We start from the raw sequence: 13,645 nt of genomic DNA, 5'->3' as shown, positions 1-13,645 counted from the left end.
ACATCTTATAAGATGATTATAACATCTTTGTTCATCCAGACTTCAGTCTTTTTTAATATGATCCATATATACAAAATCTTATCATTTCTCTATCTTAAGTTTTGAACTATCCACTGCACCAAAAGCATTCATAAAGATTTTTACTCCAGTTATAATTCATTGCAGGCTACAAGATATCCACTTTTTTCCAAGCTTAGATGACTTTCTTATCTTTGTGGAGTCTTTTTCAAAGTGTCAAGAATCTCTCTCTTAGGTGAGAGATCACTTGCACAAGGTAGGATTCCAAGATAACAGTCAAAAGTCTTTTCACACAGGATAACATTCCCAGGATATCAACCAGACACCTTAGTTCAAAGAGATTTTCTTCCTCAGGAAAAATAGGTCCTTATTTAGATCTGTTTCAAACGTTTTCCACTCAGACATCTGTCATTATGAGGGAATACCTTAGGATTTTGGGTTTCACGGCATCTATGGTTCACATGATACTCCTTTCAAGACTACAAATGAGAAGGATACAGTGTTATTGGAAATCTTTGTTCCCAGCATCAACACCCTTTGTCTTTTCAAATCCCACTGCTGGAGTTTTTCAGAAGAGAAATCTTTTGGTGGAGACAATGGATATCTTTAAATCTAGATCTCCCCTTCTCCCTCAGTCAAAACAGATGCTTTGGAGTTTGCTTCCTTCAGGAGGGATAAAAGTGCAGGGGTGTGGGATACCAAGGACAGATGCAAGCACATAAATATTTCTAGGGGATGCTTGCCCCAATCAAGGTACACAAACTCTGAATCATTTTTGGGCCCTGAGACCTCTTCAAAGTGATTTCAGACAATAGCACAGTCATGTGGCACAGCAATGAGCAAGGGGGAATCAGTTTATTACCCCCTTTGCAGACTAACCATGCTAGCTTAGGATATAGATTCATAGCACAGTCTCACTTTACAGGCATCCTGCATTCCACTGGAGCAAATCTGTGTGGCAGAAGAGCTGGGCAGGACCATAGCAGACTCTCTGAAATGGATACTAAGTCTGGTGTTTTACAAGATTTTGTCCAGCTGTGGGGATCTCCTCAAGTAGACCTTTTTGTCTCCTTTGTGAACAATCAACTGGCAAGATTCTGCTCCAGGACTCTATGCAAGAAGGCCTGGAAGACAGATGCTTTTTCCTTGGTCAGGAAAGTTTTGTATGATTTTCTGCCCTTTCAACTAATATCCATGATACTTCTCAAGATTCAGAAGGAATCCCCTAAGAATATTGAGGTGAATCCCTTCTGGCCTATGCAACAGTGGTTCTCCCTTATTTTGGAAATGGCCAGGGGCAATTGCCATAAGCATCCTCACAGATTGTATCTGCTCACACAAGAAAAGGGGTGTTTGATACACTCTTGACATCAATCATTTTCAAATGATTGCCTGGGTGATAAGGACTTAATTTCTTTTAGGCACCTGTTTACTGATGATATGAAGCCGGTACTAATGGAGGCAAGAAAGCATACAACTATTAAGCCTTTTCTATTTACTAATATAAGATTTTCTAGTTGGTGCCAACACCGTAATCAGCACCCATTCAGGGTTAGTTCTCTGGTTTTACTATATTTGTGAGCTACTATCCTATGGCCTTTCTTATTCCTCTATTAAGGTTCATTTATTGGCCATTTCAGCATGTCTTCCCATAGATCCTCCTCTTTCAAGGTAGTGTCATGTCAAAATGTTCTTGGAAGCCTCTTATGCAAAACCCCTTTTAAGTAAAATGGTGGCTCCTACTTGGGATCTTAATTTTGATTTAGAGAAGCCAAAACTTGCTCCATTTGAACCAGACTTGAGGTTCTTGACGGGGGGAATGGTTTTACTTATTGCTCTGACCCCTGCAAGAAGGGTATCTGAGTTGCAAATGCTTATGGTGAGTCAACCCTACTTCATTTTCAATAGGGACAGGATTTGTTTAAAAAACTAATCCTGCTTTTATGCCTTAAGTGGTATCCAAGTTTTCTTTATGCCAAACTATCCAGATCCTTGTTTTCTTTACCGAATCTAAAAATGAGGGAGAAAAGGTAATTTATACCTTGGATGTCCACAGACCGGTCTGGTATGTACTATCTTGACAGAACTAAATCTCTCCAATCTTCAGATCAATTATTTTGTCCTTTCTTATTACAAGAGATATCTTTGTCAAAACAGACCACTTCCAAATGGTTGTCTAAGGCTATTCCATTTTGTTATACCTGCCATAGCAAATTTATTCCAGGCAGGGTCAAGGCTACAAGGATCTTGGTTTCATTTGTGTTTTTTTGGAAAGGGTTGACTTCTAGAAATATTCTAGAAGTTCCTACAAGGCCCTTCTGTACGTACTTTTACAAAACACTATAAGTTTGACTATTTCTCTAGGTCCAGATCAAGCTTTGCTAGGACCATTCTCCAGGGGTTTCTGAACTCTTCTCCTTACACAAATGTAGTTAGCGAGGGTAATCTAACCATATAGCTAAGGTTACTGCAGCAGTGATCAATGTGATTAACAGTATAAATATACAAGTTAAACTTACCGTAACAGTAGATGTTTGAATGATCACTGATGCAGTAGCTGGTCCCTTCCTCCATCCCATGTGTTTTTATGCTAGGGTGTGGGTATTTATGTTTTATTCCTAGCATAGTTTTTTCAGGGCTCAGCCTCCCTCTTTCTGCTGACAGGAAAGACCTGAAAGGCTTCATGCCAAAACTTGTCTTTTACTAAACTATGCATGAGCTGCTTGACAATTTGGGAGTGTGGAAGGTGCTCTGGCACTTTGGAAGTTGGCCAGTCATTCTATCCTTGGCAGGATATAATCCATATAGCTAAGGCTACTGCAGCAATAATCATTCAAACTTCTACTGTTATGGAAGTCAAACAACTATACTATACTTCGACTTTTTAAGAATTGTCATACATCTGTTGTCCTCTGCATTTTGAAATGGCATGTGATCCTTGAAAATGTGTGGACTCTGAAATCAAAATGCACTTTTTAGCTGTACAGTTATTGGTTCTTGCCAACTATATGGCTTTGTTACCCTCAGGAAGCTTTACTGCAGTTCTCCCATGTTAGACCTTACACATTCCTCTGTATTTGCCTATCTCCATTTTAAAAGTGTGTAATGACTGACATTAGTGTTTCACACAGAGAGAAAATTTATCCCAAATCCGAAGAAAATATTGGATACCACTTGCTATTGTGTTTTTAGAATTTCATTTCTTCCTGTGCTGTGGGAAGTCCTCCCTAACCATGGAAATGATACTCTCCCGAAGAGGGCATTATTCAGGCCAACAGTGAGGATGGTCTTTTGCATTCTGAGTAGGAAGACACATTTTTATTGCTGTTGTCTCATCCTAGGGCAGCAGAATGAACAAACCATGTTGCCATAGGCTCACAATGCCTTCCACTTGGATGCATGATCACATATTGCCACTATGACTGCAACCATCCATCAGTGGATCAGTAAGCACAAAAGCTGCCTCCAGCATGTTTTGGCATCCTAACCCATCCTTCAAGGGTACTGGAGCATTCTGCAGTTACCTCTGTCTCATTGCTCCTCCAGCCCTGGCCAGATGTATCAAGTTTTGAGTTTTCACGTGGTGTATTAGTTTAGAGGAGTTTGCGTCAACTGATGTGCTTATGTTCCATTTCTGTAGCATTGAGAGCTGGACTAACGTTTTTAACTGTGTGTCTGTGTGTCTGTGTGTCTGTGTGTGTGTGTGTGTGTGTGTGTGTGTGTGTGTGTGTGTGTGTGTGTGTGACTTTCAGCTCGCAGTGTACTACTGACACATCTATGTGGAAGAGACAGTTGTACCTAGTAGGCAATAGTCAGAAAGTTGTCATTTAAAAGGTTTCACTGTCATCCCAGATTCCTGAAAAAGATGCCAAAACAGAAGAGTGTCAAATGTAAACCCTTGCACCACTCTGCTGGTAATCTGTTACAGTAAGTGACCAGGAATCCCTTACTGTTTAGTTTCTTACGGAGAACTGTTTATTTGGCAGACTAGCAGTATTATCTCTGACCCCTTAAGAGTTTTGTGATCCACATGTGCAGGATTAAGTTGAATGGTTTTGCAAGATAGAGGTAAGCTGCATACACTGACAGTCTCTCATTTAAGAAAGCTGTAATTAAAAAAAAAAATGGATACATGTCTAAGAACAGTACATTACTGATATCCTTCTTTGTTAGTTCCATGAGTATCCTGTTCATAACTGTATAGAATGATGATACTGATAAGACTGATGTTCTGTAATTTCCTGCAGACACGTCTTTCTGGATAGAGATACTGGGACCTAATGCCATTTCTTTTGGTGATGAATCCAGTCGTGAAACTTTTATTTGCTAAGATTTGCAATGGGTCAGTGATGTTTTGTGCGAGGTTTTGTTTAGTACCAGTGAGAAAGTAACCCTGGATATTGTCCAGATGGATGGAGGTGATGTTTAGGGCTGCTATAGTTTGGAATGATATGTAGAGATTTGCAGTCTTGATCCTGTAGCAGTGCTACTGTGTGTGGCTTATTAAAACTGAGCAAACTTTGCTTGCATCAGTATAGGTGCCTTGGGATTTTGAGTGAGCTGTCCTTCTGACCTCAAAGACAGTCCTGAGAGCTAACTTTAATTTTCCTAATGCACCCATTACATGCTTTATCTTCTGTTTTTGTTGTGAGGTAGTGTCCGTAGGTGTCTGTAGTTTCTTTGTTTTTGAAACCTCTTGGCTGGAGTAAGCCTAAATTAGTGCGCATTTAAGGGGAATACTTTATAATAAGACTGTAGCCATCTCTTTTTGATGAGTAATGGTTCAGTCACTGTGGTGTGACTCTGTATATATATTTATATTTTTATATATATATATATATATATATATATATATATATATATATAAACATCTATATATATTTATACATATATATCTTTATATCTATACATATATAAAATCTATATGTATGTATCTATATCTAATCTATATTATCTGTACATATATGTGTGTGTGTGTGTGTGTGTGTACGTGTATATGTATATATATATATATATATATATATATGCATATATATATATATATATATATATATATATATATATATATACATATATTTTATATGTGTGTGTATGGATATAGATATAGATATATATGTATACATAGATTGTTGTGTTTGACTTTTTTCTTTTTCTTTTTTTTTTTTTTTATTTAACTTCGGAATTTCGAGTTTCTGAAAACCCGATCATATGGTCTCGACCATATGAAGTTTGAATTTTCAGTATCTCGACATTCTGAAGTGAAACTAATATATATATATATATCTATATATATATATATATATATATATATATATATCGGCATATATGGATTCCCTTCAATTAATCGATCTGCCAAAATGCCGAATGTTATATGGCTGAGATCATATAACCGACATTTTGGAAGTTCAAAATTAAAATAAAAACAAAAACAAAAATTGCATCCCCACACTCCTTGCTAATCAAAGATACCAACTCTGAGATCCCACTACATTGAGAGAAATGGCAAATTTCCCATTCTGCAATGTACAGTGATCTTCATTCACTCTGTTCAAACTTCTGAAATATTAGTTATATGGTCTGTGCCATATAACGTTTGGCATTTTGACAGTTCGATCAGCTGAAGGTGATCCATGTGTGTGTTTGTGTGTCCATGTGTGTGTGTGTGTGTGTGTGTGTGTGTGTGTGTGTGTGTGTGTGTGTGTGTGTATGTGTACATATATATATATATACATATATATATGTATATATATATATATATATATATATATACATATATACATATATATATGTATGTGTGTGTGTGTGTATGTATATATATATATATATATATATATATATATATATACGGTTCTAGGTTATAACATCGACAGCTACTTTCACTGACAACAGAAACATCGACACCACATAATCGACAAACCATAACCACGACACCTCACATGCCCGACAAACAAGTAACCGACAGTCCACAAACCCGAAACCCCATACACTGCACACACCACAATAACAACAATCAACTAACAAAACACATCCCCTATCCAAAAACCACACACAGAACACAAGCACACCAAAATCCTCACAAACCCACACTAAACCTCACACACACAACTATGTACAACCCTAACCCAAACCCTTACCCTAAGGTCCGTCACTATCGCACACTCAGCTAACCCATGCCCTAACCCTAACTCACTTAACCCGCCCCTAACCCAAAAAATACTACTACCGCACACTTACCTAACCCGCGCCCTAACCCTAACTCACTTAACCCGCCCCTAACCCAAAAAATACCACTACCGCACACTTACCTAACCCGCACCCTAACCCTAACTCACTTAACCCACCCCTAACCCAAAAAATACCACTACCGCACACTTACCTAACCTGCGCCCTAACCCTAACTCACTTAACCCACCCCTATCCCCACAGACTGTCACTATCCACACTTACCTTACTCGCACCCTAACGTCCGTCACCACCGCATACTCACACAGCCTTTTTTCCAAGTCACTATCCCTGGCGTCGGCGTTTTCATCCGTAGCGTCGGTCTTCCGAATGTCGATCATCTGGCGCCCGCTAATCCGTTGTCGGTGATGTCGGCTGTCGATCTTCTAACCTAGACCCATATATACATATATACACACGCCCCACACACACACACACACACACACACACACACACACACACACACACACACACACACACACTCATTATAATATATATGTATATGTGTATGTGTGCATGTATGGATCCCTATCAGCAGCTGATTGAGTTTTCAGAAACTCAAAATTCATATCGGTGAGAAGATATGACTGAATTTCCGAAAAGTCAAAGGTTTGAATGGAGATTGCGGTACAATGGCGATCTGGAAATTTACCATTTTCCTCAATGCAGTGCGATCTCAGAGCTGCTATATATAATTTGTAGGGGTGCGGTGCAGGGGCTTGCCCCTGCAAAAATGTAAAAAAGGTAGATTTTTGGGGGGTTGTTTTGTTTTTTGAAGTTAGAGTTTTCAGGAATTGAATGATATATCGCCTTGCCGATATGAATTTCAAGTTTCTAAAAACTCTATGAACCGACATAGATCCATATATGTAAATATATATATATATATATATATATATATATAGAACCGACATAGATCCATATATGTATATATATATATATATATATATATATATATATACTTTATGTGTATATATATATATATATATATATATATATATATATATATATAAATATATATTTATATATTCATATATATATATGTGTGTGTGTGTGTGTATATGTATGCATGTATATATATATATATATATATATATATATATATATGTGTGTGTGTGTGTGTATAGGTTCATAGGTAGGTACTAGGCTATTAGCCTTAGGGCCTATATAACCCTAGCCAAAAAGTTTCGCCACCCAAGAAAATTATTTTCCTGTGCCCCTGTCGAGCAGAGCCACAGAAGTGATTCCTGGGGTGAATTTCCTATTTCCCATCAAATCATCAAGATTTTTCTTGAAGAGTGCTAATGAGGAGCTCTGTTTGACATAGACAGGTAGTCTGTTCCAGAGTATGGGAAGTCTGTGGGACAGGAATCTATCCCTCCAGCATGTTCTGTTTATTGTGGTGACAAGGTTTAGGTCCCTAGAGCATGTAGCTTGGAGGGATTGCGATTTCTTTAAGTGGAGCATGCCCAACAGCTCTGGGTTTGACATAGCTTTGTATGTTAGGCAGAGAATGCCTCTGAGTAGGCGATATGCGACGGAGTAAAGCTGGAGTTTTTTGAGACGGTCTGCATAGGGCATCTGTTTGAGGCCAGTAATCCTCTTTGTGAGGTATTTCTGTGGCCTTTCCAGTTGTAGGTGTTTTGTGAGGTACATACCAAAAGGGGCAGTGTACACTTTAATGGGTCTAATGAGTGATGAGTAGAGGGGAACAATGACCTTTTTTTTCTGGATGAGAAACCTTTTGTGATGAGGTGAGCCACGTAGAAGGATTTCCTGACCACTTTGGTGATGTGATTATCAAAGGAGAGACTACTGTCCACCTGTATCCCAAGGTCTCTTATCACACTTTCAGCATTAAGTAGCCTTCCACTTATGTGGTAGTTCATGGGTGCAGAGTTTTTACCAAAGGGGATGACAATACACTTTTTGGCATTGAGCTTCAGGCCATGGCTTTGACACCAGACATCTGTCTCAGTGAGGCCCTTTTGTAGTATATCCACATTGTTAGGAGTTTCGATTATGGCTCCTAGTTTGCAATCATTTGCAAACTTTGTTAGCCAAAGATCTTCTGTGTTAGCCTGTACTTCAGAGAAGTAGATTCCAAACAGGAGAGGACCCAGGACTGAACCCTGTGGTACTCCACTTGTCACTGGTCTGAAGTCGGATTTGGAGTCTGCTACTTTCACAGTATGGGTCCTGTCCATGAGTATATATATATGTATATATATATATATATATATATATATATATATATATATATATATAAAAAGCCACTTAACCAAAACTTGCTTGATCAAGATGACAACAGTGAACATTGAATTAACCCGATCATTCACATCACCAGATTTTTTTACAGGGAATGGAGGCACTTGGTCACTATGGGGAAATTTGCCATTTTCCCCACTGTAGTGTGATCCCAGAATTGGTATATATAGTTGGGGGGCACAGCCCCCCACCTGGGTTGGTTTGACATACTGAGGTGTGTTTTTAGGTTGAATGTTGGCCAAGTGCCTCCATTCCCTTTAAAAAAAAATCCTGTGATGTGAACTTTGGTTAATTCACCTTTTGCTGTTGTCATCTCATTCAAGTAAGTTTTGGTTAAGTGACTTTAGAAGTAGACCCTTAAATACGTGTGTGTGTGTGTGTGTGTGTGTGTGTGTGTGTGTGTGTGTGTGTGTGTGTGTGTGTGTGTGTGTTCTGCTCTAAGCATTTGATGTTTATCAGGTTTCTGATTGTGTAATTATTCCTCATCATGTCCTTTAGTTTTTTTTTTTTTTTTTGGGGGGGGGGGGGCTGTATCACCTATTTAACTTTTATTCATTATTTGTAGTATTGATGCTTAACCCAGCCTCTAGACTAATAAAATATTGTCCAGATATTTTGTAGATGCAGTTGGACATTTATTTGCCAGATTTAAGTGAGTGGTAGATGCAAAACTCTTGAGGTATAAGGAGCGTTTGATAAGTTCTTGAATCAATTTCAGGTCCAGTATAGCATTCCATGCCCTTCAGTGGCAGGAAAGCCTCCTGGTTTGAGCTGTTTTATTGATTAGACTTCTGGCATGAGGGAGCTCTACCCTCACATTGTTTCACTCGACAAAATATCTATGTAGGCTTGCATCCATTTTACAAGACCAGTGGGACGGTAAATGGTCATGGTGGTTTGAAAGTTTTTGTACCATTTCTGTCCACTGTAACAATACATACGTTCCACTAGCATTGTATGACTGACAATAACATTATATGGTCATATAGAACTTAAGGTACTCTGTCTACATTTTGTGTTTAAACAAAACTAAACAATACCAGTGTATAACGTTAAAAGGAATTGTTTTTTTTTTCTGTAAATTTAAGTGACAACCAATTATTTACGATTACTACAGAATATATTTTTTCTTTTGTAGCTTATTCTACTGGCTTCTCTAGCGGTTTGGGTGATGAGTTACTAGTACAGAAGCACATGATTATCCACTACACCAAGATCTTGTCAGCACAAGGTAAAAATTATGATGATTATGGTATTTCTGTAAAATAGTGCAGCATCTCAAGAGTTTAAAATCCTTAAATAATCTAAACACCTTGGCAAAGACTGCATCTCATCCTTAACATGTGAATAGGTTAGCAGCTTAAAAGCTTCTTAAACCCAGATAAAAAATAAGAAATAGGTTGGAGGCAAAGCAGTCTGAACTGAATACAGTGTTCAGAGCTAGGTATTGGCTTGCCAATAATATGCAGAAAAGCCATTTAAATCAGCAAGATGCTTCAGTGGTGATGGTGCTTTTTTGGCTACTTGAGACTAGTTCTTAAGTTTTTGGCAATATTGAGACAAAACTTGCCACGTTAATAGCAAATTGCATATCTACAGTTGTAATGTTCTAAAAATAATCTTGACATACAGTCAGATTTTTGTTATGTTTTTACACACAGCATGCGTGCCTTCATTGCCAGGTAACATTACCCATACCATCAGTATAAATATAGCTTGACCACTTTAAAAAATTAATTGACTAATTCTCCATGTTGACGTCAGTGCTCTAGGTGAACTTTGTTCTCGCTGCTGATAGCAAGAACGTTAATGCACATAGCTGTACATGTGTGGGATTGCTTCTATTGAAAGGTATGGAAACATAACACAGTATTCCCATGGTAATGCCACTGAGATGTAAAGAAAAATTGTGTAATTGCGTAGACATTTTAGTAAAACATTTTACATAGTTTTATTAAGAAACTGCCCTCATAAAGGTCAGAGGGGAAAATGCATTGTGGCACTTGATGTCAGGTGCCACAGTGTGTATATTAACTTTACCTGTATACTTGTAATAATTTGTTTTGAGATTTCTGTGGCCAGACATACTGTGTACTGACTTGACAGTTTGTTTCAGACTGATCTTGTATTACCTCTTCAAAAGTGAACAGCCTGAATATTGGTTTGAATGTGAGTATGATTGTACCATCCTTCCTCTGTACAATATGAAACAGTGTGTGTATAAAATATGGTCTACTAAAAAAGAAGCATTGTAAGGCATTACAGTAATGAAACACTTTTAGAAATACCATGCATAATATTGGAGAGGTCTGTCAGCTGTAACTGGCAGGGCTTGATTCCAGGGTATCAGTAGTACTAGGCATATAAAAAATTTCCCAGACTGCAAACTCAAAGGATCTTTCCAACCTTGAAAGCTCTGAAGAGTGAGAAGGAAATGGTCCCAATAACAACTCTGGTGTTTTGGTAAATGTAAGTTTTTGTTCTAAGAATTTTTGTGGACAAAGTTTTTAGCATCTTACCACCTCCTGAATGAAGCCCTTTACCATCACTGATGCAGCTTCCTTTGCTACGAAGTGAGCCTTTGGCAAACAAATACTGCTCGATTAATGTTTATTGCTTACTTGGTGTGTGATTTGTTTGGGTTCTCAGTATGACATTGACAGCTGTTCCATTTGCACCTGTTTTTAATTTTAATAACACTAGGAAAGTACCTCAAAGGAAAGCCCTTCAAAGCCTTCTTATATTACATAATTTTTTTCAAGATTTAGCCTTGCATTACTCTCCCCATTTTCCTGTTAAACTGTTTCCTTCCTTTATCGCATTTCTGTAAGAACAATTGAAGTAGACATGGGGACAGTGAGGACAAGCCTGAGCAATAAGCCTTGTTTTGCACTGAAGTCTGGCAAAATAAATAAATAAAATCTTAATCCAAAAGCTCTGGAACTGAAGTCTGAAGCTTTAAAATTTTTTTGTTTGTATATAGAAGCCTTGACTTTGTAGCTCAGTGATACCCCTTTAAATCAAGTAATCCCAAACCACTTTGTCCTGTTGGAAGGATCAACTTATCCCAATTGATTCTTGCCATCTTCCTCCTTCCCAGATACAAATCCTGTGACTGTTTAATTGTTATCCACAACTTCCCCCCTAGTTGATAAAAATATACCTGACTCGAATATAAAACTAAAGGGACTAAAAACATTTTCACTGCTTGTATCTTGCGATCCATATCCATAAAACAGAGCTTCCACTTATTCAGTTTTTATATTGTCTTTTGTATAGTCTCTTCTCACATATCCTTGACTTCCATTAACAGAATCCTTTTTAACCCACACTCCTAAGTACTTCATTTTATCATGTCCCCATAAAAATGGGTATTGCTGAACCAGTTTGTGTATGGATACATAGTTTATAGCTATTGCCTTTGTTTTATCTTTATTAATCTTATCCTGAAAATACTTGACACTATCTCAGAATGTTCCACAACACTGGAATACCCTTTGTGGGTTTTAGCGGGTACAAAATATCTGCAAATAAAGCTAACTTTTCTTGATTGCCATATCAATTATATCCTTGAATTTTTGGGTGCCTTATTTATTTTTTTGCCAGTGGTTCTAAATATAACATAAACCCCACCTGGTTCCTCTGTTCAGACAGAACTTATCAAATAAGTACCCCCACTTTAATTTTCTCTTTGTATATCCTAACTAACCTTATTGTGTCAGGGAATGCAAATGCCTATGTTGCCCACCTCATGAAATCCCAGCGTAATCTGTCAGATGCTTTCTCTCTGCATCAAGACCCACCAATAACAATGGTATTTTCTTACATTCAGCTTCCCTCTAGGTCATTATTCTATTAATACTGTCAAATGTTTGCATTCCTTCCACAACACCACATTGATCCATAGATATCAATTATGGCATTACCTTTGCCATTCTTTTAGCTATTATTGACATAAGCACTTTCTAGTCATGGTTTAGAATCAAAATGGGCATATATAAAGCTGGATCTGCTGGGTCTTTACCATCTTTAGGTATTACAACCATCACTGCTTTCTTCTTGAATGTCAGGGCTTCTCTTTCTTTTAAAAACCTGTTAAAGATCCTGAAAGTTTTATTGCTTGCTTCCCTCCTAGCTTACAGACTTCCACAGGACTTTCCTGTAGATTGGTTATGCATCACTATTTTTATCTTGTCATCTCCTATACTAACTATTAGTAATTGAGCCTCATCTACCCCTAACCATGGTATATTTCATTCTTTCATAAACACATCCTTTTGTACCTTTTCTTGATTTCCCCATTTCTCTGCTTTATTCAGATTTTCATAAAGTTTCTGAAATATTTCTAAAACCTCTGTAGGATCTCTGGTAATTTTCCTTGTTATAGGCTCCTTAAGTTTGCCAAAGACCTTTTCTACTTTCTGTTGTCTAAGCCATTGTGATAATAACTTCAAGGCACAAAAGCTTTTATCAAAAAACAGTCGCTTAACAGCAATCTTTCTAAACTCATGCATGTTATTTATGCAGTCCCTTATTTTTTCTTTAGCACTCTGCAGCTGTGCCTCTTCTTTTGTGAGATTTCCTCTGTTCTGCAATACTGTATCCTTCGTCAGTCTCTCTAAATAATTGTTACTTCTTAACCATGTCCCTCTTGTTATCTCTACCCTATTTTTAAACTCTACTTAATTTTATCCCACTCTTTAACTGTATTTTCTGAAGAAATTTCCATCTTGTTAATAATTTTTGAATTATTTTCACCACCCATTCCTTGACTTCATCATAGCAGATAGACAGGGAAGCACCAGTATGTCATTTTTTATTGCCCTGGATTTTTGTTTTGTTGTGTGTAATATGAAAGTTATTGGATGCATATCAAAGCTTTCAGTTAAATGCACATGTTCCTGTGAAATATAATTTCTGTATAGCCTAGCTCAGTTCTTGTACATTGGAACATTTTATGTTCTGTCTGAGCTGCTCTCACTGAATCCTCCACATCTTCCATACCAAATATTTTAATAGAATTTCTTCAAAAATCTACTCTCTTTTTCCCTTCTAGGTGCCCCAGATTCATCCTCACTGTTGCAAATAAAATTCCACTCCCCACCTATAAGTTATATTTCCTGCTGAAAGCTGGTTA

General features: G+C 37.5%; 1 protein-coding gene across 2 annotated transcripts in view; it reads left to right on the top strand.

Annotated features, from left to right (window-relative positions):
• Positions 1–13,645, top strand: part of SPATA7 (spermatogenesis associated 7) — a 1,255,634-nt gene that overhangs the window by 100,353 nt on the left and 1,141,636 nt on the right. The window contains exon 3 of one of the 2 annotated variants that reach the window (XM_044074096.1): positions 9,647–9,739. In XM_044074096.1, the coding sequence (XP_043930031.1) occupies positions 9,647–9,739 (93 nt within the window). Of the gene's footprint in view, positions 1–9,646; positions 9,740–13,645 lie in introns of those variants that run through there. The other variant, XM_044074097.1, reaches the window with a different exon arrangement.

The sequence above is a fragment of the Protopterus annectens genome, chromosome 6.part0, assembly GCF_019279795.1.
Source record: "Protopterus annectens isolate FY-2018-M chromosome 6.part0, PAN1.0, whole genome shotgun sequence".
Classification (NCBI taxonomy): Eukaryota; Metazoa; Chordata; order Ceratodontiformes; family Protopteridae; genus Protopterus; species Protopterus annectens.
Note: the sequence above shows the minus strand (reverse complement) of the source record. Positions and strands in the feature narration are given on the sequence as shown.